This window comes from Eleginops maclovinus, chromosome 20 (genome assembly GCF_036324505.1).
Source record: "Eleginops maclovinus isolate JMC-PN-2008 ecotype Puerto Natales chromosome 20, JC_Emac_rtc_rv5, whole genome shotgun sequence".
In the NCBI taxonomy this organism is placed as follows: Eukaryota; Metazoa; Chordata; class Actinopteri; order Perciformes; family Eleginopidae; genus Eleginops; species Eleginops maclovinus.
The window spans coordinates 2,148,035-2,171,731 of NC_086368.1; the positions used below are offsets into that span (position 1 = coordinate 2,148,035).

General features: G+C 40.9%; 1 protein-coding gene across 1 annotated transcript in view; it reads left to right on the forward strand.

The window, feature by feature from the left end:
* The window catches only part of LOC134883277 (receptor-type tyrosine-protein phosphatase gamma-like), a 407,948-nt gene that overhangs the window by 247,340 nt on the left and 136,911 nt on the right, over positions 1-23,697 (forward strand). The window contains exon 4 of the mRNA XM_063911578.1: positions 5,395-5,543. Within this exon, the coding sequence (XP_063767648.1) occupies positions 5,395-5,543 (149 nt within the window). The remainder of the gene's footprint in view (positions 1-5,394; positions 5,544-23,697) is intronic.

Genomic DNA, 23,697 nt, shown 5'->3' on the forward strand with positions numbered 1-23,697 from the left:
ATTGTTGCCGTTTTTGCAAAAAAAACTTGAGAATATCTGGCGTGCTTTCAAATTCGGTACTTATCTTCGACAGACAGAAGAAGACAAAACGATTGCCGAGAGATTAATGAGTGCCGTTATCTGCTCGTCTCGCAAAGTAAATTGAATATTCAAATGTTCAAGAGTCGCTGCCAAAGCCAAATCGAAAGACGCTAGGAATTCGCTAGGATTAGCCATTGGGATCAGCCAGTTTACCTCTCTCTAAAACTACACACTGAAACGTCGCACCTCTGTCGTCACTAGGTAGCCCGGCCCCCGATCTCGCTCCTCACGATTTGATTGGTCCGAACCACCGTGGCCCGAGCAGCCTTGCTAACTGACGAGGGTTGACTAGACCGCCCCAGCAGCAAATTCAATTTGCGGTCGCTAGGGGCGTCTAGATTTCTAGGCTACGAATCCAGCCTTCTTTTCCCGGATTTGGAAGACACATCTCATGTATGCTCCGAGGTCTTCCATATCCCAGAGTGCAATGCGCGACAGTGACAAATTAATTATTTGTATTTTTTTGCGCTACATACCGGTTTCATGTAAGACTATATTTTCACGGCCAGCCTTCAAAGTAAGGGGGGATACTGGGCTGTAGTGCTGCCGGAGCTTAACGGAACACCGCTCCGGGACTTTTTTTCTGAGGAAAATTTACATTTGCCGCAACCATAAGACACCACTTACGGCTGCGTCCTTAGTTGAAAGTAATTTCACCTTGGGTCAGAACCGGCACCGCTTGTGAAGTGACGAGAAACACCCAATCACAGCCGGAATATATCTTTCCTGTCTTCTGTAAACATCAGGCTTCAGTCTACATTTCATGAGCTCCCCTGCTAAATTATCACGATCAAAATATGTTCTTGAAACGAGTACCGGTGTGCGGCAGACAAATATAGGCCAACAAACACATGGAGCTCAGCAGAGAGAACACATCTCCACACAGAGACGTATCACGGGAATGAGATCAGCGTCTTGACCTGTGGTATTGACGTGTTGATTAATGTATCGGTCATTTTTTTTAAATAAAATATCTTTTAGACTGATAATCACTTTAAGATTTTTTTATTTAAAATTTCTGTCCGGCCCGTTCCTAAATGACCCACGGACTGGTACTGGGCCGCGGACCGGGGCTTGGGGACCGCGGGATTAGACCCTACATTATATGAAGTACATGAAGTGGATTAGCCTTTATTACCGAGCAACTTCAACATTTAACTTGGGTTTAATAAAAAAAAATGTATGTCAAGTATTTTCATAATGTTATACGGTAAAAACATTATTTTTATGAAAAACATTTTAAATAATGTATTTTATTAAGTCTTAAAATACATTGGGATTTAAAAGAGAGCAATGATGCCCAAGAGCATCCCAATACTTAGAACAGATCTGTTTAGGACAGGTGCTTCAGGCTCCTCATGGCCAGTGAGCCGCTGTTCTCTCCTTCACCGGGACTCATGACAGCAGGCTGCGTATCAGACTGAGAGGAGTGTGATGGAAGACATTTGAGAAACACACCAGGCATCTAACACATATCAATACATCATTTTATTTGTCCTTTACAGTGATAGCTGCAGAATGTACATCATATAACACACCACAAACACTGCAGGCCTTGGTCAGAAGTTAAAACTGCGACCACTCGAGCACAGTTAAAGGGAAATGATGTCTTTTCTTTTTTAAACCTGACTCATTAGTGTCATATTCAGCTTCAACATGCTTAAACACTGTGTACATTAATTTAGCTCAAACTGGCAAAATGGCAGTCTTGTCATTGAAGGACAGAATAGCTAAAGACTCAAGGATCCTTCCACGCTTGCAACTTCCCTCAGCGGCCTTGTTACTGTAGCCTAACTGTTTTCCTTCTCAATTTTCAGTGACTGATTAAGGTCACAGCGAGTGAGTAAATGTCCTGTCCACTTCCCAGTCATAGCATCATGAGTGGATGGCAATACGTCGCTGAGATGTGAGACATCAGTTTGTCTGAGAGCAGGTAGCTTAATCAGGCGAGGCGGACACAATGTGTCTTGTCATTCCCTGTGGTAGTGGACCGATTAGCCGACCTTCAGGTAGAGGATCACCAGTGCTGACACCTGCTTGCACAAACAGCGAGATAGGAGTGAGAGACACAGGCAGAGAAAGAGAAGAACCCATCAAAGCATGAAAAATATCCTGACACGTTTGATGGAGAGCCACTTTCAGAGGCTCAAAGCATCTCCCCAAGGCCACCCAGACTACTCACACAGAGAGAAAGAGATAATGATGATGATGATGACGATGATGATGATGACGATGGCCACCTGCAAAGTACCAAATTCAGCAGAGCATAATTCAGTTGGGTGCCATGGCATGTAGAGAGCCATGTCAAAATGCAAACTCAAACAGCTGCATAGCAAACTGGTGTGAAGTTTCAGCTCTCCCCCGTAGATAATGCATCTGAAGAGACAAATGTCCCTGCATTTTCTTCACAAGCTATGAATAGACTGTATCTAAATGCGCTTTATCTGTGGAGGGATCACCTGCTGGAGATGCTGTGATGAACCTGTGAAGGCAGGCTGGGAGGCGGTGGATTACCCCCCCCCCCCCACACACACACACACACCTCCTGCAGAACAAACCCAATTCAGAGACTTCACAGTAGTTTAATTCACGGCTAAACTTCTTGAAATTGAACGTGGTTTCATTAACATGTTATGGATGGGATGGAAATTGTTTTGAACCATTTAATAAAACAGACACTAAAGCATATATTCAGCTGTCTCTTTGTGGGGTACAAATGACCTTTGGCGGTACAAATCGTAGTGTTTTCTTTTCATCCCACAAAACCACTAGATGATAAATATACTAAATAGTGGGAAATGCATGAAGTTTAAATGTGTGTGTTTTGAAAATGCAGGGGTAGAAAATTACCTCCTCTGTGGTTCTGGTGTTATTTATAAATTATTTTGGCACTGTAAGCCAAAATGTTATGCAATTTTAACCAGCAGCTGCAATACTCAAAGTATAGGAATAATATCTGCTTCTCCATCATCAAAAAATAAAATGATTTGGGTTCCAGAGGCACTGAGTTATTTTCAAAGCACGGTTCAGAACCGCTAACGACATGCCCATGTGGAAGACAGCTCCCCCCAGACAAGCTGTTATTTTGTCTTTCCTCAGGGCCCCTTTCTAGAGTGAATGCTGCGGGTCCAAACAGGTGTTTCGTTGTGTGTTTAGAGAAGGGCCGACCAGCTGGCTGATGTACCAACATCTTCACCATATTGAAACCACCACCGTCATCATCCCAGTGCTGTCCAGCGTGTCCTGCCTCAATGACAAACTCCCTGTCACAGCAATTATCATGAATTGCTTTGAGATCCTGTCAGCCCATATCAATTGACCCCAACCAGTTATCATATGGCCCAAAGAGGTCCTCAGGGGGTCCCATTTCCTCTGCCCAACAGCTAGCCCTGTCACACCTGGATAACAAGAACACCCTTAAAAAGTTCTTTATTGATTTCTGTTAAGCATTACAATAATTCCCCCAGAGCTGATATGAAAGATGGGCCAATTGGGTCGTGAAGGTCTCATCTCGTACAAAGATCCTGGACTTTCTCACAGAGTGACCTCAGAGATGGGGGACATTACAAAACCCACTACCACATATTTACAAATATATTAAATATATATATCTATATATATATATCAAATAATTATATTAATAAAGGTAATAATGAAAGTTAAAAAATAACTTAAAAGGGAATCTCGCTAATAAAACTGTAAAATAAATAATAAGTATATACTGTATATGACTATACAAAAGCGCTGTGCCTTTTCAGATGAACAGAGACAAGGTGGAGCAGCTGGCACTCAATGTTAACAAGACAAAAGAGAGGACAGTTGGCTTCAACAAGTCCCAATCTGCCAGCACAAACTCTGTATCTACAGCTTCTGAGTTCAACAAGTCAGATCTCACACATCCCCAACCAAGTGTTCAATCTACCCCAGCTATCTGTAGAGCTACGTTAATGCGGAAGTCGGTGTGGTTAAATCTAAACATGGGAATTGCAAAAACTGGAACTGCAAGTCCATACAGAGGATAGTGAAGTCAGCTGAGTCTGTTATTGGAGCATTGGTCCAGGATTCATTACAGACCCCACCAATACCTCCCGTGGACTGTTCACCCTGCTGCGATTTGATAAATCATTCTCGAGCATCTGGGCAAATCCTACATGGCAAAATATTCTGGGTTTAGAGAGAGCTTTTTTTTAGTTTTTTTGAGGCAGGATTGTGTTTAAGATCAGTCATGTTGTTCATTAAAATCTAACCCATGTGTTGGTTATGAAAGATTAGAGGTAAACATAAACATGGAGAACAAAAAAGGTCCAAGGACTGAGCCCTGAGGCACTGTCTGCAGATATAAAGTCACCAACGGCCACATATTTCCTATTACAAAGATAGGAATAAAACCAATCTAAAGCTGTACCCTCTCTAGACCAAGCTTGCCCTAACTTTCAGTTTGACCTCCAAATCTGTGCTTCTATTCATCGGGGTGAACTGTTTACAGCCTGTCTGATATTCTGACGGCTGTTGTCTCTTATATTACTGTTGCATTTTCATGTTCTACACTAACAACATTCATAAGCACAGAATTGTAAAATGCTGTGTCTGTAAATGGGATAGAACTGTCTGATGAACTATGGCTGTACTGGTAAAGGAACACAGGAATCATTGAAGAGATATTTAAGAGTGTTCTCACTATATTTCAGGAAAGTGGATCTTGTACGGCAGTTTAAAATGGCTTCAAATAACTATTTTTCAGGAAAATTGCCCCCCTATTGGAAAGAGGCTTAGTAATGACAGAAATTGTCTTGTGTGATCAGGGTTCGTTCACGCTCACACACCTATATTTGAGTGCTGACTACTTTCTTTTTAGATTTGCCCTTTCATCAGAGAAGCCATATTCTCTTTTTGTTGTTTTTCCCCCCACTGCCTGACACATATTCTTTGGACAAAGTGAAATTACTATGGAACACCTGCACTCCTATTGGCTAGCACTCCAACATATTGTACATAAGAGGCTCAGGGGCGGGACATCTCTTAGCGGCTGACCAATCAAAACAGAGCTGGCCAGCTAACCAGAGAGATTTCAGAGGGTGAAAAAAGGTGCTGTAGCACAGGCAGTATGAGAAAAATAAAGATATTTTTGAACGTTAAAGCATGGAGACATGTCCCAGTAGAGACACTTATACACCTGAAAATGAGCAGAATATGTCCTCTTAAACAACAGTCATCAATTATATGTCTACAATTTCTTCAAAACGTGCTTTTACCTTTGTATGTATTTTGACAACTGAAAATGAAATTCATTATGACTGTTTGTCTTTCTTCCAGTGGCCATTATGTTAAAGGATGACTACTTTGTTCGGGGAGCAGGCCTACCAGGGAGGTTTAAGGCAGAAAAAGTGGAGTTTCATTGGGGTCCTAACAATGGATCTGAAGGCTCCGAACACAGCATCAATGGTCATCGGTACCCTGTGGAGGTAAGCATTTTTTACCAAGCATAAACATTGGTTTTTGATTTGGTTTTAGATTAGAATACAGATTTTGAGACCTCCTTAATTGATTTCTAATGGGACTTTCTCGAGTCTGGAGATTGGATAGCAGATATATGCTTAGAGCTTCAATAGGATCAGCAATCATAGCTTAGTGTAATGACTGAAACACCTCTCTATAAAGGCAAACAGCACTTTGTTCATTTATTTTGAACAAAAAGAGGTGCGAGTGCCAAAAACAAAAACCTGGAATATTTGAAAGCAATGCTACTCAGTACTTTAATATTCAAATAAACAGTAGACAGATCATCTATGGAGGTCAGGGTGCATGTTTTTGACTTCACAAGCTTCCTGTCCAAACCTAGCTTGTTGCAGTACAAAGTTAAAAGTCTAACTTATATGAAAGATTTAAGTATTAATGCTGGCCACATACACATTTGTCCCTGGGTTTGAGTGTGTTTTTATGTGCAGCTGTCAGTCTCTTGAAGGCTGAAATGTCAGCCATCTCAGCTTGGACTCCTCGTAGAGCACTGCCTCTTTGCTGTGGCTGGCCAAACAATTGAATATGTATTATTTGACATTTGGCAGATCAGCACACTGACAGTTGAGCTTGATCTTGTAATCCATTCCTTCCACTTCAAACTCCTTTTCTTCCTGCAAACCTTTCAACAAAGTCGCATAAAAGTGTCTTTGTGTCAGTGGTTGCCTGTGTGGAATTGATGCATTTGTTCTCACTAGTCCGTTTAGAAATATTGCTTACCTTGTCTGCTGCAGGAGAACTCAGAGATTCTGCTGAAAACACAAAAACTCCTATATCCCTGCATGAAGCTTTCTGGGGCTGCTGTTTTTAAACTGCTAGAGTTATCATATGCCATCAAAATTCATTTAGCAGCAAGACGTCAGCGAGGGAAAGCACACACGCACGCACACGCACACGCACGCACACACACACACACACACACACACACACACACACACAGATTCAGCAGTACGGCTCTGTCATGGGCTATGTTTCCATTCAGTTTAAACACTCCCCAAAACCCCAGGACACAGATGATTCGTTTCCATGAAGTTTACTGGGAATCTTGTGAACCTGTAAACACAGAACAATGAGATATGGTCAAGCTAACCAAATAGCAAGCAACGGTAAAGCAGAAAGCTAACTTTAGCACTAACTTAGCCTAGCAACACAATTAGTGTCTTAGCCGTCTGAATATACTCACAAACTCAAAATACTTGACGACGTAATGTTATAACATGCATTTATGCTTACAGACTTTGCCTTAGCAAAGAGAGAGAAAGAATAGCCTTTAACTGAGGAGCTGATGACTGGATGTGCTCACACAACTGTATCTGATCGCGGCACGGCAAATTTACGTCCTGTCTCCCAGCATGCACTGCTTATATATTGCCATGGTTGCGAAAATAAACAAATCGCATTAAACTATGATAGCAGAGTAACAAACACATGTCTTTCTTTTTTTTTTTAACAATATCTTTTTTATTCAAGAAAGGTAGTACAATACAGGATGTATTTAAATACTATGTCTTGAATTGTTTTTTACATTATTTGTCAAACAAATCCCGCCCACCCACAATAATACTGCGGTAAAAAGAATAAAAATAAATAATAATAAAAAATACATACTCATAATGAACATAATTCAGAATACTAACATTAATAGAGAAATAAATTTAATTTAAAAAAAAAATGATAATAATAATTAAAAAAATATATAAATTAATAAAAACAATGGAGGAGGAGGAGGGGGGGCATTCCGCACTCTATTACATGCCTTTAGTTATGCTTGGTCAAAACAAAACACATCAGGGCCCAACTGTCCTACGGGAGGGTGTTGAGCCTGTCAAAATACTAAATCAATGGGTCCCATATTTTGTGAAATGTTCGTATTGATCCTCTGGTGAAGTACTGAATTTTCTCTAATTTCAGGAAAAACATTAGGTCGCTGAGCCAGACAGACACTATAGGAGGATCAGGAGATTTCCACTGTAAGACTATTCTTCTACGGGCTAGCAAGGAGGCAAAAGCGAAAGCATTCTTCTTATCAGTGGTCAGCAAGCTCTCATCAATAAATACTCCAAAGATGGCCATTTCTGCAGAGGGTTTCACTTTGGTATTAAATGCATCGTTCAAAGTTTTGCAAATAGATGACCAAAATTCTCTTAATTTAGGACAGGTCCAAAACATGTGAGCCATATTTGTTGGTGCTAATTTACAGCGCTCACAGCTATCTTGGATGTCAGGATACATTTTGGATAGTTTGGACTTGGTGTAATAGATTCTGTGAAAAACCTTGAACTGTATCAGGCTGAGATGGGCACAGGATGATGTTCCATTAACTCTAACCTGAGCGCAGTCCCAGACTGCTTCAGATATGTCCATCCCAAGTTCTTCAGCCCATTTAGTTCTAAGCCAGTCTAGTGACGTTTCTTGAAGGGAAGTAATTATATTTGAGATGTTTGAGATCTGTCTCTTGTGCTGAATGGGGGCCCGCAAAATCATCTCAAGTCCTGAATCCGTTGGTAAAGCAGGAAATGTTGCACTCTGGCTTTGAATAAAGTGACGGACCTGAAAGTATCTAAATAAGCTTGACCGCTGTAAGTGAAATTTTTCAGAAAGATCAGTAAAAGTGCCAAAAAGACCATCTATGTAAAAGTTGTAGCATATAGCCAGACCATTTCTATGCCACAATGTGAAGGTGTTGTCGATTCTGGCTGCAGGGAAGAGGTGGTTGTCGCAAATTGGGCTATACACAGAGAAATCTTTAAGCTTGAATTTTTGTCTGAATTGTGCCCATATTTTAAGAGTGGAAGTTACCACTGGGCTTGATGAGAACTTGGATGGTGAGAATGGTAATTTTGCTGTAATTAAAACAGAGAGTGAGGTAGAAATGCAAGAGTTTGCCTCAATTTTGCACCAATCCAGTTCTGGAGCCTGATACCAGTATATTACTTTTTGTATATTGGACGCCCAGTAATATTTTTTCATATTGGGAAGTGCTAAGCCACCCTGGTCTCTAGGTCTTTCCAAAAGTTCTCTACGGATTCTAGGATTTTTGCCAGCCCATAAGAATGAAGAAATTAACTTATCCAAAGACTGGAAGAAAGAATTAGACAAAAAGACTGGGAGACATTGAAATAGATACAAAAATCTAGGTAAGACGTTCATCTTTATACAATTAACTCTACCTGTAAGAGATAAGAAAAGGAAAGACCATCTCTTTAAATCTGCTTCCAATTTGAGTAAGAGGGGTTTGAAATTATTTTCATAAAGATCAGAGAAAACACTGTTGACTTGTATCCCTAAGTATTTAAAGCCAGTCTTTGACATACGGAAAGGGAGTTCATTGTCTAATATCTGAAGGGCTAGATTATTGACTGGAAAGTATTCACTTTTGGAAAGGTTCAATTTGTAACCTGAGAAAAGTCCAAAGTCATTTAGGATATTAATAATGTTAGGAACGCATGACGCTGGATCTGAAATATAAAGCAGCAGATCATCTGCATATAAAGAGACTCGGTATTCAGTTTCCATCCTATGGATTCCAAGAATGTCGGGGGCTGTTCTGAACTTAACTTAACTAGTGCGAATAGCAAAGGGCTGAGGGGACATCCCTGACGTGTGCCCCTTGACAGAGGGAATAGTTGGGAAGATAATTTATTAGTAATTACTGATGCTTTAGGAGCGGTGTATAATAAGCGGATCCAAGAAATGAAATCAGAGCCGAAACCAAATCTCTCCAAGACAGTAAATAAATAACACCACTCAACTCTATCAAATGCTTTTTCAGCATCCAGGGAGACAACAACTTCGGGTATCTTCCTGGACTCTGCAGAATGTATAACACTTTGGAGTTTGCGTATATTTGTGAAGGAGTGACGGCCTCTCATGAATCCAGTTTGTTCTATTGAGATGATTTGGGATATTACATTATCTAATCTTGAGGCAAGAAGTTTAGCTAAAATCTTGACATCCAAGTTTAGCAGGGATATAGGTTGGTAGGACCCACAATCAAGTGGGTCCTTGCCTGGCTTTAAAATAAGTGAAATGGATGCCTCAGTCAGAGTCTGTGGTAAATGATTCTGATTAAAAGAATGATTAAACATTTCAAGTAGGATGGGAGCAAGTTGAGAAGAGAATCTTTTTTTAAATTCCACAGGATAGCTGTCAGGCCCTGGTGATTTGCCACTTTGCATTTTCTGAATGGAATCAACAATCTCCTGCAGATATATGGGTTTATCAAGATTATCTTTAGCAGCCGCATCTATATTTGGTATATCTATACTATCCAAGAAAGTTATCATGTTTGAGTTATCTTGTGGGGACGTAGATGTATATAGTTCCGAGTAAAATTCTTTAAAAGCATTATTAATTTCAACTGGGTCTATGGTCAATGACTGTGGAGTATTGCGAATCTGTGGGATTAAACGAGATGCGGCTCTACATTTCAGCTGATAGGCCAAGAGACGGCCTGCTTTCTCCCCATGCTCGGGACCACAGCTGATGTTTCTCAGTTCTTTCTGTTGACAATAAATCATATTGAGATTTCAGTGCAACTCTCTTTTTAAATAACTCTGGAGTTGGGGTGGTGGAATATTGCTGGTCTGTGCATCTTATTGACTCAATGAGTTCTTGTTCCTTCTGATTTCTCTTTTTATTGCGTGAAATAGTGTATGATATAATCTCCCCTCTTATAACAACTTTTAGCGTCTCCCATAAAGTAGATGGAGATATGGAGTCTGACTGGTTAAATAGCATAAAGTCATCTATCGCCTTAGATATGTGATCGCAAAAGTGACTATCTGTCAGAAGGGCTGTATTTAATCTCCAGGCGCTATGCTGCGTCAGATTTTGAGCGAATAAAAGATCAAGAGACACTGGTGCATGATCTGACTCAACAATGGCAGTGTACTCTGTATTCTTGACAGCAGGAAGAAGTGTTTTATCAATTCAGAAAAAATCTATCCTACTATACGTACGATGAACGTGTGAGAAAAAGGAGAATTCCTTTTTGTGTGGATAGAAGAACTTCCATGGATCAACACTACCCGTCTTATCTAAAAATTCACTAAGAGCTTGAGACATTTTGGAGCGTGCTAAAGTCTTAGGGTTGGAGCGATCCATGGCTGGATCCATAACAGTGTTAAAGTCACCAGCAAGAATTAGCCTATGTGAATTCAAATTTGGAATAAGAGAAGTAAGTTTATTTATGAAGCTGAAATCGTCCCAATTTGGGGCGTATATGCTTGCTAGAACTACTGGAGTATTAAAGAGTGACCCTGATACTATTACAAATCGTCCTTGGGGGTCTGAGATTGTTTGGGATGGCGTAAACAATATTATTTTTTTATGAATTAAGATTGCTGTCCCCCTTGCTTTAGTGTTGAAGTTAGAATGGAAACTCTGTCCAACCCAGTTCTTCCAAAGCCTGACCTGGTCTACTATTTTCAAATGCGTCTCTTGCAAAAATATTACTTCTGCATTAAATTTCTTTAAGTGGGAAAATATCTATGCTCTCTTATTTGGCCCATTCATTCCTTTTACATTCCAAGTAATAAAACGAGTTGGTGTTGCACCTACTTCAGCCCTAACATTATTCATATCATAAGACATGTTCTGTTAAAAAGAAAAAGAACATAAGAGAGTGCGCCCCGTAATATATGTCAATAACCTCCAGAAACAAAAGCATCATAAAAAACAAAGTAAAATCCCATTTAGCAGTATACAAACTCCATTCAGTACAAAATAAACAATCAGTCATCTTAGAAATTGGACCACTCCCAACCCTCATCCTTCCTATGTCTGCCTCTAGAACAAGAGCAGACTGCAGGCTCACTCCTAACTCCCGAATTTTCCGGTACATCCTCTCCTACCATAAACTGTGAAGGGCCTTTGACCATTAACAATGTGAAACAGAATAGCATAAAACAAAACTCTCAGGTTGTAACCTTAACCACAAAGCACAAGTAATCAAATAACCAAAACATCCATCAGTCACGTAGACCGCGTACATAAAAAGAGAAAGAAACGGCTCGGCTAGATTAGCATTAGCTCAAGGTAAAGGGTTGACCCAGTCTAATATCCAACAGGTGGCAGTCGGTGGCCAATCTCGCTTGAAACAATAATAGCTACGAATGACTAGGGTGACCAGATTTGAGGTGGCGAAAAAGAGGACACTTGCGATTGTTGGGGGGTGGGGGGAAGCGCCAGTCAAGTTAAGTACACGCTTAATGGTCCCAACAGTGAAAACCGGGCGTTTTCATGAATTTATAAAACCCCCCACTTGCGATTGTTGGGGGGTGGGGGGAAGCGCCAGTCAATTTAAGTACTCGCTTAATGGTCCCAACAGTGAAAACCGGGCGTTTTCATGAATTTATAAAACCCCCCACTTGCGATTGTTGGGGGGTGGGGGGAAGCGCCAGTCAATTTTTAATGGTCCCAACAGTGAAAACCGGGCGTTTTCATGAATTTATAAAACCCCCCCGGATGCTCCGGACAGGACGTAAAATGAGGACATGTCCGGGCAAAAGAGGACGTTTGGTCACCCTACGAATGACACTTACCAGAAAGAAAACGGTTCAATAATCGGACTATATAGTTCCCATAACCCAGCAGGTTAGGCAAAATAAAAGATTAACTCAAAGGGCAAGTTCCCATTTTCTAGATAGAAAAGTTATTCAGACGCGTTAGCAGTAAGCTAGCTTCCAGCGAAGGTGCCTGACTCCACAGGCTATCAGTCCAAAGTCTGGTTAGTTGTCTTCACGCGTTACCTCTTGGTCATAGAAAGCCTTTGCTTCCTCCGGTGTGTTGAATCTGAAGGTCTTCCCGTATAGTGTGACTCGCAGGATGGCAGGATAAAGTAGCTGGAATTGTATCCCCTTTGTGTAAAAGGCTTGTTTGATGTCGTTGAATCCTGCACGTCTCCTAGACAAACTGACGCTGAAGTCTGGGTATATTCTCAGGGTAGCATTTCGGTATGTAGTTGTGTGCTGTCTAGCCCATTGCAGCAATCGTTCCTTTTCTTGGAATCGGTGAAAACATACCACGTACGGACGCGGGGGTAGACCAGCTTTTTCAGGCTTTTTGCCGACTCTGTGCGCTCTCTCCAGAGCAGGGGTAGATTCAAACAGCACATTGCCCGTAATCTCCATCAACATGTTCGACATGAATTTAACAGTGTCCTCATCCCCCTCACTGCCTTCTGGAATATTTACAATCCTCAAATTGGCTCTGCGTGATCGATTTTCTAAGTCGTCAACACGATCCAAGAGTGTAGCATTCTGGGTGCGCAGAGTTTTGATAGCGGCTTCGGCTTCAAAAACCTTGTCAAAGTTATCACCTGCTAGGGATTCCGTTGTAGTCAGGCGTTGTTGAAAGCTGTCCACGGTCTCTTTTAGGGCATTCACCGAAGTGTGCAACGGTCCAAGAGATGCCTGAATGAGTGTAGAAATGTCTTCTTTTAAACTAGCGCGTTGTTTAGACAGTTCTTCCACCAGTTGAGTCATGGTTATACCCTCGTCTTTGGAAGAGCGGTCGCTAGCAGGAGAAGCCATGGCTGCTAGCTTGTTAGCAATGGTGTTTCGTGTGGTCAAACCAGCCTGTTTTTGTCTGGAAGTAGGCATTAGTTGCGTGTGGCAATACAACGCAACCAAATACTTATATAACTTCAGTCCTGAGATCCTGATATTAAATTTGATAAAGTAACATGCAAGTTAGGTCAGAGCTCCTCACACATGCTGCCTACTCCAACATGGTCGAAACCGAAAACCAACAAACACATTTCTAAAGGCATAACAGGCTCCATCCTTTAAGGACACAACTGATACTGATATTTCAGCAGTTATTTCAGGCATATGTTTGTCGTTCGAAATGGGATTTTTATATCCAAAAAACAAACAAAATGATATTATGAAACTGATGTTATGTGGTGCGCCAACAGAATAATTGCAGACTTGTTCAAAGTTTGAATTAGAATACCGTGGAAAACCTTTAGCCTGTTTCAGGAGAGCTGGGTTTTGAAGATCTTCTGTATGCTCTTTGAGTTTATCTGGAAAAAGTTTTTGAGAGACACAGCAAAGTGGTTAGGCATAAGTCAGAATACACTCAGCTTCCAATAAAAAAGTATTACTGCTGATACTTTATGATTTGAAGGAGGGAGCAAACACCTGCTCCCCCCATTCCTTTCGTTTTAGCTTTTATTATATTTAACCTTTAACCATTAACCTGGCTTTATGACTCCTTTCTTTCTTTATTTCTTCTCTGTTTATTTCCTATAGTTTGTTTCTGTTATTCTTTCCTTCTTTTTTAATTATTCTATTCTTACTGTTCCATTCCCTTTCTCCCGTCTCTGCAACTCACTGTGCTGCAGTGGGCGGTGGGAGAGAGGAGCGCTCTTGTGCTTTCTGAGTGCTCCACATGAATGATGTATGATTTACAAGCCTTGCCATTAGGTAATTGTAGCATAATAGGGCCCTTGAATGGCATGATGAAGTAGGGACCTGCTGTTCCCCTACCTGCTGTTTTAAACAGTAATGCTCTGGTTAATATGCCAGGCAGCACTGCACACACCCTGAGTGTGTCACTCATCCTGTGTGTGTATGCACACACCTCTGTCCTGTACATTTTGATTCCACTGTGCTTTGCATCAGAAGTCACATGAAACTGGGTCCCATGTTTAGACTAGTTAACGGACCAGATAATGCTGCTAATTGCCTCGGGCCCCAGGAAGTCTGGTCAGGCTTACTATTGTTGGAGCCAATTGACTTGAAAATATGTTTGGAAATATGTTCACCAATAATCAAGTGCTATATGTTTCACTTGGTTGATTGAAGCTTGAAGCCATATTAATGTTATTGGATTTATGTTTGGAGGGTTCTTATTTCATATCATATCCTGAAGTTGGGTAATATCTCAAAGGATATGTTTTACAATTCAGTTGTTGTACAGTATAAACCATTAGGGCATATCTGTAATGTGGACAGTAAAGATGAAGATCAGTCGATTAGTGCTAAACAAAGCTTAGGGCTGCTGGCGATATCTTTTTATTTAGCGTTCATGTATGAGAGTGGTATGTAATCTAACTCCTGGCATGCAGGCTATATTAAAAATGATATAATACCTGGAAAACAATTGTAGTCACACATTGTGTTCTAGTATGAAATTGTCTGTAGTGTCTCAAAGTCGCAGTTTGATTCATGGTATAGTACAAACGTGTAAATTTAACTCGTCTTTTTTTATTTTGCCAGTCAACATAAGCTTTAATTGCGTGGGGCAATTTCTGTTCAACCATACGGTTGAATATTATACACAATGCTATTACTCCTCACTGTTTGTGTGTTTTCTGCACCAATGACATGAACCGCACACTCCCCACTGTTCAATTATACACAATTGGTCTAAAACAGCTCATGATTTGTTTGGTAGCCCTGGTGAAAAAAAATAATCCATGAAACTGCAAATTAAATTTAATATATGTGTTCAGCACTTATTAGGAAGCACGATGTGAGTTGCATTCAGTTTCCAACAGCGGCAATTTCACACAAAACCCTTCTGACATCAGGCAAGAAAAACAACAGCACACTGATAGCCCGTGATTATATTTATGCCTGTTTCAGCCTGAATGGCAGAGAAAGTGCTTGCTTTGCTTTTGAGGTTAGTAATTGATTTAACCTGAGCCAGTAGGCAGAAGGCCTATGTAATTTATTTCCTGGTAAACCTAATAGCTGGATCACAGCATGCAGTGGGGATGGGGGTGTGATGGTGGTTGATGGGATGCTTTACATGAATTTGCCTTTAACAAGTGAAGTGAAAAAAGTGGAATTAATGTGATAAAATATATTTTTCACACTTTGTTTGACTGAATTTGGGGAGAATGGTTTAATTAATCTAAAACAAAAACCCTCTAAATATTTAATCTACAAATGCCACAGCTGTGTACAAAACAAATGTTATTACCGTAATTAGCACTTCATGATGATGTGATTATTTGATGATTAAATTACTTAACCCGAAATGGGCAATCACATATTAATATTTAGAAAAATAATTGATTGATATTTTTCTACATAACACCTATATGACCTTGTTCTTACAGCCATATTACACATTAATGTAGCCCTATTACAACATTATTTAATCCACATTTTTCCAATGTTAGACCACTATAACACCCCTAAATACACCCTCATTAGACCCATATTTTGCTCATGTTACACCTATTTTACACTATTATTACACCGTAAATACACTGACCCATTACGCATCAATAAACTTTCATTATACCATAGTTACACCATTAATTACACTGTTATTATTAGATCCAAATTACACCAATATTACATGGTTTAGTTGAATACTTGATTCTGATTGGTCAATTCAGAACATGTGACACGTTGTTAATCCAGTGGTGCAGACCGCTGTCAAGGACTATATTGACAGTTGCTAAGGAAGATCAAGAAAGAGAAAGGAAAAAAGGGGAAAAGACGTAGCGCTGGACGTCAGATATATCACCAGAAGAATACAGACAGGAAGCAAACATTCTAACAGGAACACGGTCTGGGCTCTGCAGGGTTTAAGGACTTGTTAGTGGATCAGAAACTGTGAACAGACTTGAACATTTACAGAAAACCTCGGACCAGTGCTGCAGTAAAGTTGATGTTGTCGCCATTCCAGCCGTTGGTGCGCCGTGGAACAGAGTTTTTTTTTTTTCTTAGCGGAAGAAATGCGATCATTTTTGAGTGAATAAAATAAATTCAATTCATTTTGGGAGTCGAGTCGTTAGTTTGTTTAGTATCTGCCCGTGTAATAAGCTGATCAAAGTTCCTCTGCTCTGCGTCGGGCTCCCTGATCAGCCTGTCGGGTGTTCTTTTCCCCATAATGACCGCCTCGCTGCACATTATCCCTTACAGTATATATTAGAAACATATAACACTGTTATAACACTCATTTTACACATGGACACAGCCTGTCAAATGACTGTTTCCCCCAGAAACTATGTAAGGGTTCATGTAATGCGTCACAACTTGTGCTAAATAGCACATTAGCCTTTTAGATTATTTAGTTTTTACTGATTTGGTACATTCAGAAATCCAACTCCACTTTTATTTTGATAAAAATATCGGCACCACTCTATGTGGCTACCTCCCACTGTAACGCCTCCCCCCGTCCGGCCCCCCACAGCAGGTGAGAGTGCTATCAGGCTAGCTGGCCAGGCGCTAAGCTATCCATTCTGTGTGAGTGCCTCTTGCTGAGGCTCGTTTTTATCTCCACCCCCTCCCAAGCTTCGAAGACGTGATAAACGAGGAGCAAAAGGGATGAAAAGATGGAGGAGGATGGGACGAGTGTGTGTGTGTGGCTCCAGAACTTGCTCTGCTAGCTTTTACCCACCTGCCTAGATAAGAGAGGCACTGTAAATTAACACGCGATAGGGGGGGGGGGGGGACCAGAGCATGGGCGATGTGTGTGTGGGGATTGGGGGGGGGGGGGGGGGGGGGCGGTTCTGTGCACTCATTCACACACATTTACACACACACTTCCTCTCTTTGCTTTGCCGCAGGTATCCAAGATAAAGATGTGTCATTGATGAATGGGATTTTTTTTTCCATCAACCTTTGCTGTGTGGGAAATGGAAAGTGCATCCCGGCCCCTAAATCATCAGATGAATGATGATAACACCGGGCAGCGCTTCTCATTTTGTCGCACTATTTGTCTGCAAAGCTCCGTATGCAAACTGTTTGTTTCTATCAGCGCTTATATATATATTGTGTGTGCAGTGCCGCTGCTAGCCATTTTGGTGCCCTAAGCATAATTCCTTCATGATGCCCTCCCCCCCCCCCCCCCCCCCCCCCAATAAAAAAACATTCGCGGAAAAGTTTAACTTTTTTATTACCAAACATATAAAACAATAGCAGCAGCAAACACACAGCAAAACAACAAACTTTGACATTTGAAAGTGCAAACTTTCCTTCAGTAACTTTGAATAAATTACACTAAATAACATCAATAAGTACAATCAATAAAATCTTAAATAAAACAAAGATTTAGAGGACGAAAAGTCACAACTTTACTTACTTTGTAAACAGTAAGGCTTTGTAGAACAGCTAAAACACATTCAAGTAAAGTGCAAAAAAAGTGTTATCAAAATAAATCAAGGACATCCTTTTTGAGAGAGCATAATGCTATTCTTTAACAATCAAGCATTTCTCTATAAAGACTCTATAGAGGAACACGTCTGCATTTCCTCGCTGCAAAGTCATTAATTAGGTCATCATAGGACAGCCTCTGAGCCACTTCACCATTAATGCTGATGACAGCAAGACCACTTAGACGTTCCTGCCCCATTGTTGAACGTAAGTAAGTTTTGATGAGCTTCAGTTTCGAAAAACTTCGCTCAGCAGAGGCAACTGTAACAGGGAGAGTCAATGCGATTCGAAGAGCAACCCAGAGATTTGGATACACCTCTTGAAGGCGATTCTCATGGAGAAATGAGAGCAACTCCAAGGCAGTTGTTTGTGGTGGCAGTTGAGGAAGGTTGATGATTTCCTGAACCATCTCAAGTCCATCAATATCCGAATTTCCTTTCTCAGTCAGTGTCTTCTGCACTTCGATGCAGTTTTTTTGCAGGTTCTCCTTGGACATTCCGTGCACTCTGCTGAAATCAAGCAGCACTCCAAATTTGTCTCTGACCTGGGTCATGGTCTCAAAACGCTCCTGCAGTGACATCAAAGCGGAGTCCACAACACTGTTGAAAAAGGATACCTCAAGCCTTTTGAGGGCATCACTGAAGGGCTCGTCTGCAGCCTCATATGCAAACTGCTTTCTTGTGTTCCTGAGCCTTTTCTCCTTGAGCTCTGGCTCTATGTTCATCGCCTCGCAAAGGTCCTTGGCAGTTGACACTGCCTGAGCAAACCCAGAGTGCCTGTATCTGGAGAGGGAGGTTTTGGCATTGTCAATGAGCCCGACGGCAATGTCAAGCTGCATTGAACTTGTCTGCAGGAGCTTGTTTACCTGGTTAGTGGTTGTAAGAATTTCACACCAGACAACAGAACAGATCAGAAATCTGAAAGAGGCCACTTCTTCTGCCAGGGCTTGAGCCTCTATTTTTGCAACAGAGTCATTGACAGTTTCCCTAGCCTCGATGAGCGCATTTTGGATTTCTTTGATTTGACTTCTGACAGCTGTGACACTCCTAAGCCTGCTCTCCCACCTCACATCACTCCATGATTTCACAGTTAGGTTGATGTGTTTTGTCAAGATGCTCCACAGCTTTGTAGCTCCTGAGAAGAAACAAAATAGCTTCTGCAAATAGCCAAAAAAGCCAGTGGCATCCCTGGATGACTTCGCAGCATCAGCTATGACAAGGTTCATAGAATGAGCTGCGCAAGGAACAAACAACGCCCTCGAATTCAACTGTAGCAGTCGGGCCTGAACTCCTTGCTTTTTCCCCTTCATGTTCGCACCATTGTCGTAGGCCTGTCCGCGGCAATCATCAAATGGAATGTCGAGTTCCTTTAATTTGTCTAAAAGGACAGTAGACAGGTTCAGGCCAGTTGTTTCAACCACCTCCATATACCCAAGGAAATACTCCTTGATATTTGGCTTTGGCTCCAATTCAACAATGCGCACGATGAGGGACATTTGCTCCTTGTGGCTTATATCAGGTGTACAGTCAAGAATTATGGAGAAATATTTCGCTTCCTGAATCTGTGTGTGGATTGTTTGCAATGTTTTGTTGGAGACGATCTGGATCAGCTCATTTTGTGTCTGCTGACCAAGATAATGTGTTCGGGAGCTTTCATCGGTTATCTTGGTCAGGTGGTTCTCCATCACAGGATCAAAACTGCCTAAAAGTTCCACTTCTTTTAAGAAGTTGCCATTGTCTGGTTCATACAGACACTGTGAAGAGCCTCTAAATGACAAATTCCTTGAGGCAAGAGATAGGGTTATTTTCAGTAAGCTTTTGAGAACATCTCGCCACCTTCTTTTTTCTGCCTCCAGCAATGTCTGTTCCTGGTAGTCTATTGTCGTATTTGTCTGTAAACGTGTGTCCAGTTCTCTCCATTTAAACATGCACTGGGCATGGTCTGAGCTACATTCATGACTTATCAAATTATTGTTAATGTTGGACCAGTCACCGTTGCCCTCTGCAGTGAGCTTTATAGCTTTCAAACTGAAAAGCTTACACGCAAAACAGAATGCAGCATTGTTCTGTTTCGAGTAAACAAGCCAACTTCTCTTGACTTTCTCTCCATTTGAGAGCGATTTGAAATGCAGGCTACTATGAAACGCCCTGCCATCTAGTCCCTTTGGAAAATTAAAATCTGATGGGACTCTAAATGGACCTCTTCGTACGATCTCAACACGATCCGCATCTAAAATCCGTAATGGCCAGAGAGCAGGATCAGTTGGAGAGGGCAAACCCGTTTCTACCTTGTCACCTTCTGACGGACTCTCAGTGACAGGACTTTCAGAGGTGGTGGTTATCTGCTGTGTATCTGTGGTGGTTGAGGGTGGTTGATCAGGGCTTAGTACTGTTGCGGGGGTGTACAGACCTGCTTGCTGGCTGGGGTTGATTGGGTGAACTTGTCGATGGTTCTTCCTCATCTGTGTCCTCTTCTTGGCCTCGTGCTCCCGCTTGAACGTATTTCAGCATTGACCCTGCATTAATTTAGAAATACGAAGAAAAAAGATCAGTATAGAAAGAGACAAAATATTCAAATAAAGAATCTTATACCAAAAAAGAAAATAAAGATTTAAAACTGAAAGCATGCAACCAAGGAGCTCTCCCCCTTTATTACTTATATATCAACTATTTGATCAATCTTATCTAATCTAATATAAAAACATTATAGAATGAGTTGCAATATTGTACACAATTTAATAATAATGTTTGCTTTATATCATTCATAATGGATATTTTATATTTATATCTTAACAACAGGAATAAAAGGAATAAAAGCAAAATGATACACCTTACACAAGACTATTAAACTCTACATTTAATTGAATACAATATGGTTAGGAGGGCATTTTGTTTACTACAAAACGTTTTTCTATTTCACCGACAGATGTCGTCCATGCCTTTGCATGATATAAATGCAATCAAAACGCCAGTTAATTTAGTCATGTATCTTCTGTCACTCTCAGATATAGCTAAGCTAGCTGTAGCAGTAGCTACAGGCTTCACATTATCACGAACCCTTTTCTGTCCCATTGCACATAGAACACCTAACCTTATTTATGTGAGACTGTAGCCTATTTTGCTGAATTCTACCGAATGACAATCCTAAAGATGGCCGTGGGTTTATTATGCATTGGCATTGCAAACTCCAAAATAAAATATACTTTCTCAAATGCTATGTAAACTTTTCTAAATGCCTGGCTAAACACTATTAATTTCACGCCACACAGTGATAAATGGTCTGAAGCCAGAATTGTTAGCCTACCTAGTGCAATGACTGCTAACTGTTACTGAGAAAGTATTGGCCACCGTCACGTCAAAATAAACCATAAACTGTCTACTATTCAATATCTAAAGTAAAGTAACGGCTAACTGGCATCAGTTACTTGCAAAATGCAGTTATAATTTTTAACAGCAAAATCTCAATTTAGCTTGCGCCTAAGTTATAACACATATTTGAGTTTGCTAACATTAGCAATAACGTCAGCTAGTTCAAGGTGTATGCATAGGCTAAGCTTTACACTAGCTGCACATATTTCCCGTATTTAAGAAAGATTAAACGTGGACACTTACCTGCAAGTGATGCACGGGCATCATCTCGCCGTTTCCTCTTTTTTCTTTTTTCTGCTCCTGACTCCTGTTGCCTTTTCATTTCCAAAAATGTCGAGTAATCCAAAAGACCACTGACAGCAAGGGCACCCACAGGGCGCTTGGGACGCAGATTGTGCAGATTGTGTTTTCGTTTGTGTTTGTGTGAGTGGGGAGGGGAGGGGGGAGGGGGGGGAGGGGGGGGCACCATCGGTACCTTTGAGTAGTATGCCTAAAAAGTGCCTCATATTTCTATAGTCTACTGAAATAATTTCGGCCTTATAATTATTATGACGATTTTTCATTAGGCTATTTTTGGTGGTGCCCCCTCGACACTTGGTGCCCTACGCACAGCGCGTAATGCGCGTTATGGGAGCGGCGGCACTGTGTGTGTGTGTGTGTGTGTGTGTGTGTGTGTGTGTGTGTGTGTGTGTGTGTGTGTGTGTGTGTGTGTGTGTGTGGCTAAAAATACCGAGCTTGTGTAAACTGAGGTGCAGATGTTTAAACTTGTGCCTGGAGAAATGTGGGGGTAAATTAAAAATCCTCTTATTGGACTTCCAATCTGAAATATACAACACCTTTATGACTCGTGATAATACACATTTTCAATTAATACTCCTTCATTTGTGGTGCCACTTGTTTTCTTTATTGTAACTGGCAGTCATGAGGGAATACTGTTGGACCAATAGACTGTATAAATAATGGACGTAGTATCCGTGACGTCACTCATAGGTTTGTGAAGAGCCGTAATGAAGCTCAAAGTGGGCGACTCCTACCGTCGACATCTTCTCAGTCTACCTCCCGCCCACTCCCGGCTAATCCAAATATGGACATAGGGTTGGAGCTGAAGCGGGCGTCGCTACTGAAACACGCCCATCTAGCTCGAAGCTACCAAGCTAGCGAAGGCTTCCATGCTAGGCTACATGCTACCGTATGCTACTCGCGGCGCTATCCGCTAAAGGTCAACATCACACCCTGCGGTCTAGTTGCTTCAGGTTGCCGGTCGTCTTACTCAAGGTAAGTCAACCTGAAGCTATACAACAAAACTTGACATAAAGATCTCTCTGTTATTGAGATTATACTGCACTATTTTAAAAATGCTTGTTTCAAATATAGATGTAATTTGCGACACTACATTTTGACCAGAAATGTGCAAGTACTTGTCGCTGCAGCCTGCGGGATGTCCAAGTCGGCCATTTTGAAAATATCCAAGTCGACCATTTTGAAAATGTCCAAGTCGGCCATATTGATTACGTCACATGCTCAAACGTTAGGTATCCCTCTTCCCGTTTTAGCGAACTGAAAGAAGGGTAAACCTTGCGTTCATGATGTTTATTTTCGCTCTATTAATGAACTATTACATTAGAATTGTGTGATAACTCTAGTTTACATTTAAGTGTTTTTATTTTGCTGCGTCGGCGTAATTATCTACCGAATATACTTAACATTTTCAGCAAGTCTAGGGGTCGAATCCAGAGTAAAATATCGGTGAATAAAGTGAATGTTATTTTTATTTTCCTTTCAAGTTGAGATTTTGTTGGAGTGGCTAGATGCCACTAAAATACTCCCCTAAACACTAAAATTCAGCAATAAACATGCGTTATCATTATTTATCACTCCAATAGCAATTCTAGTTGTTTACATTTCACACTATTAATTAATCTTGCAAACAGCAAGTAATTACAAAAGCTTATAGCCTATTAGGTGTGTTCCATGAGTCAAAAGATTTCTACACAAAAAAAATATTTAATGTCCACAAACAAAATGAACAGCAATATTTAACATTTATTGAAAAAAATAATCCACAAAAGAACGGGAAATATTAAAAAATTTTAAAATTGAAAAAAAAATACGGGTTTAATTCACAAAACAAAATTTTAAATAAAAAAGGGGGGGGGTGTGGGCCAGGGGCACAACTTCAGTGGAACCCAGTTGAAGATAGGGGGATTTTGGGGAACCCCCGGCGGCGAAGAAGCCAATCCCTAAAAAGCCTCCCCTTTGTAAAACAAAAACTTAAAATTTTTTTGGGAACTAAAACCCTTAAAAAGCTTCTCTTGCCTCCTCCCCCCAAAATTAATTTTCCCTACGAAAACACCTGCGGTCTGTCCTCTTTGTTCATGGACAAAAACGGGGGGCATGTCCACATGCCCCTGGACAGAGACATGTTCTCCTGGGATCCAGGATTCCGCTGCCTGAACATTCTTCATGGTTGACTGTGATAGGAGACAGGTAGGCAGTTAGTAAAATATATTGTATCAGTAAACATATTCTCATCCTAATAACACTGTTAAAACCACTGAGGTCAAAATTACGCATAGGTCCTGTAAACTTTGGATGGCCTGAGGATAACAACT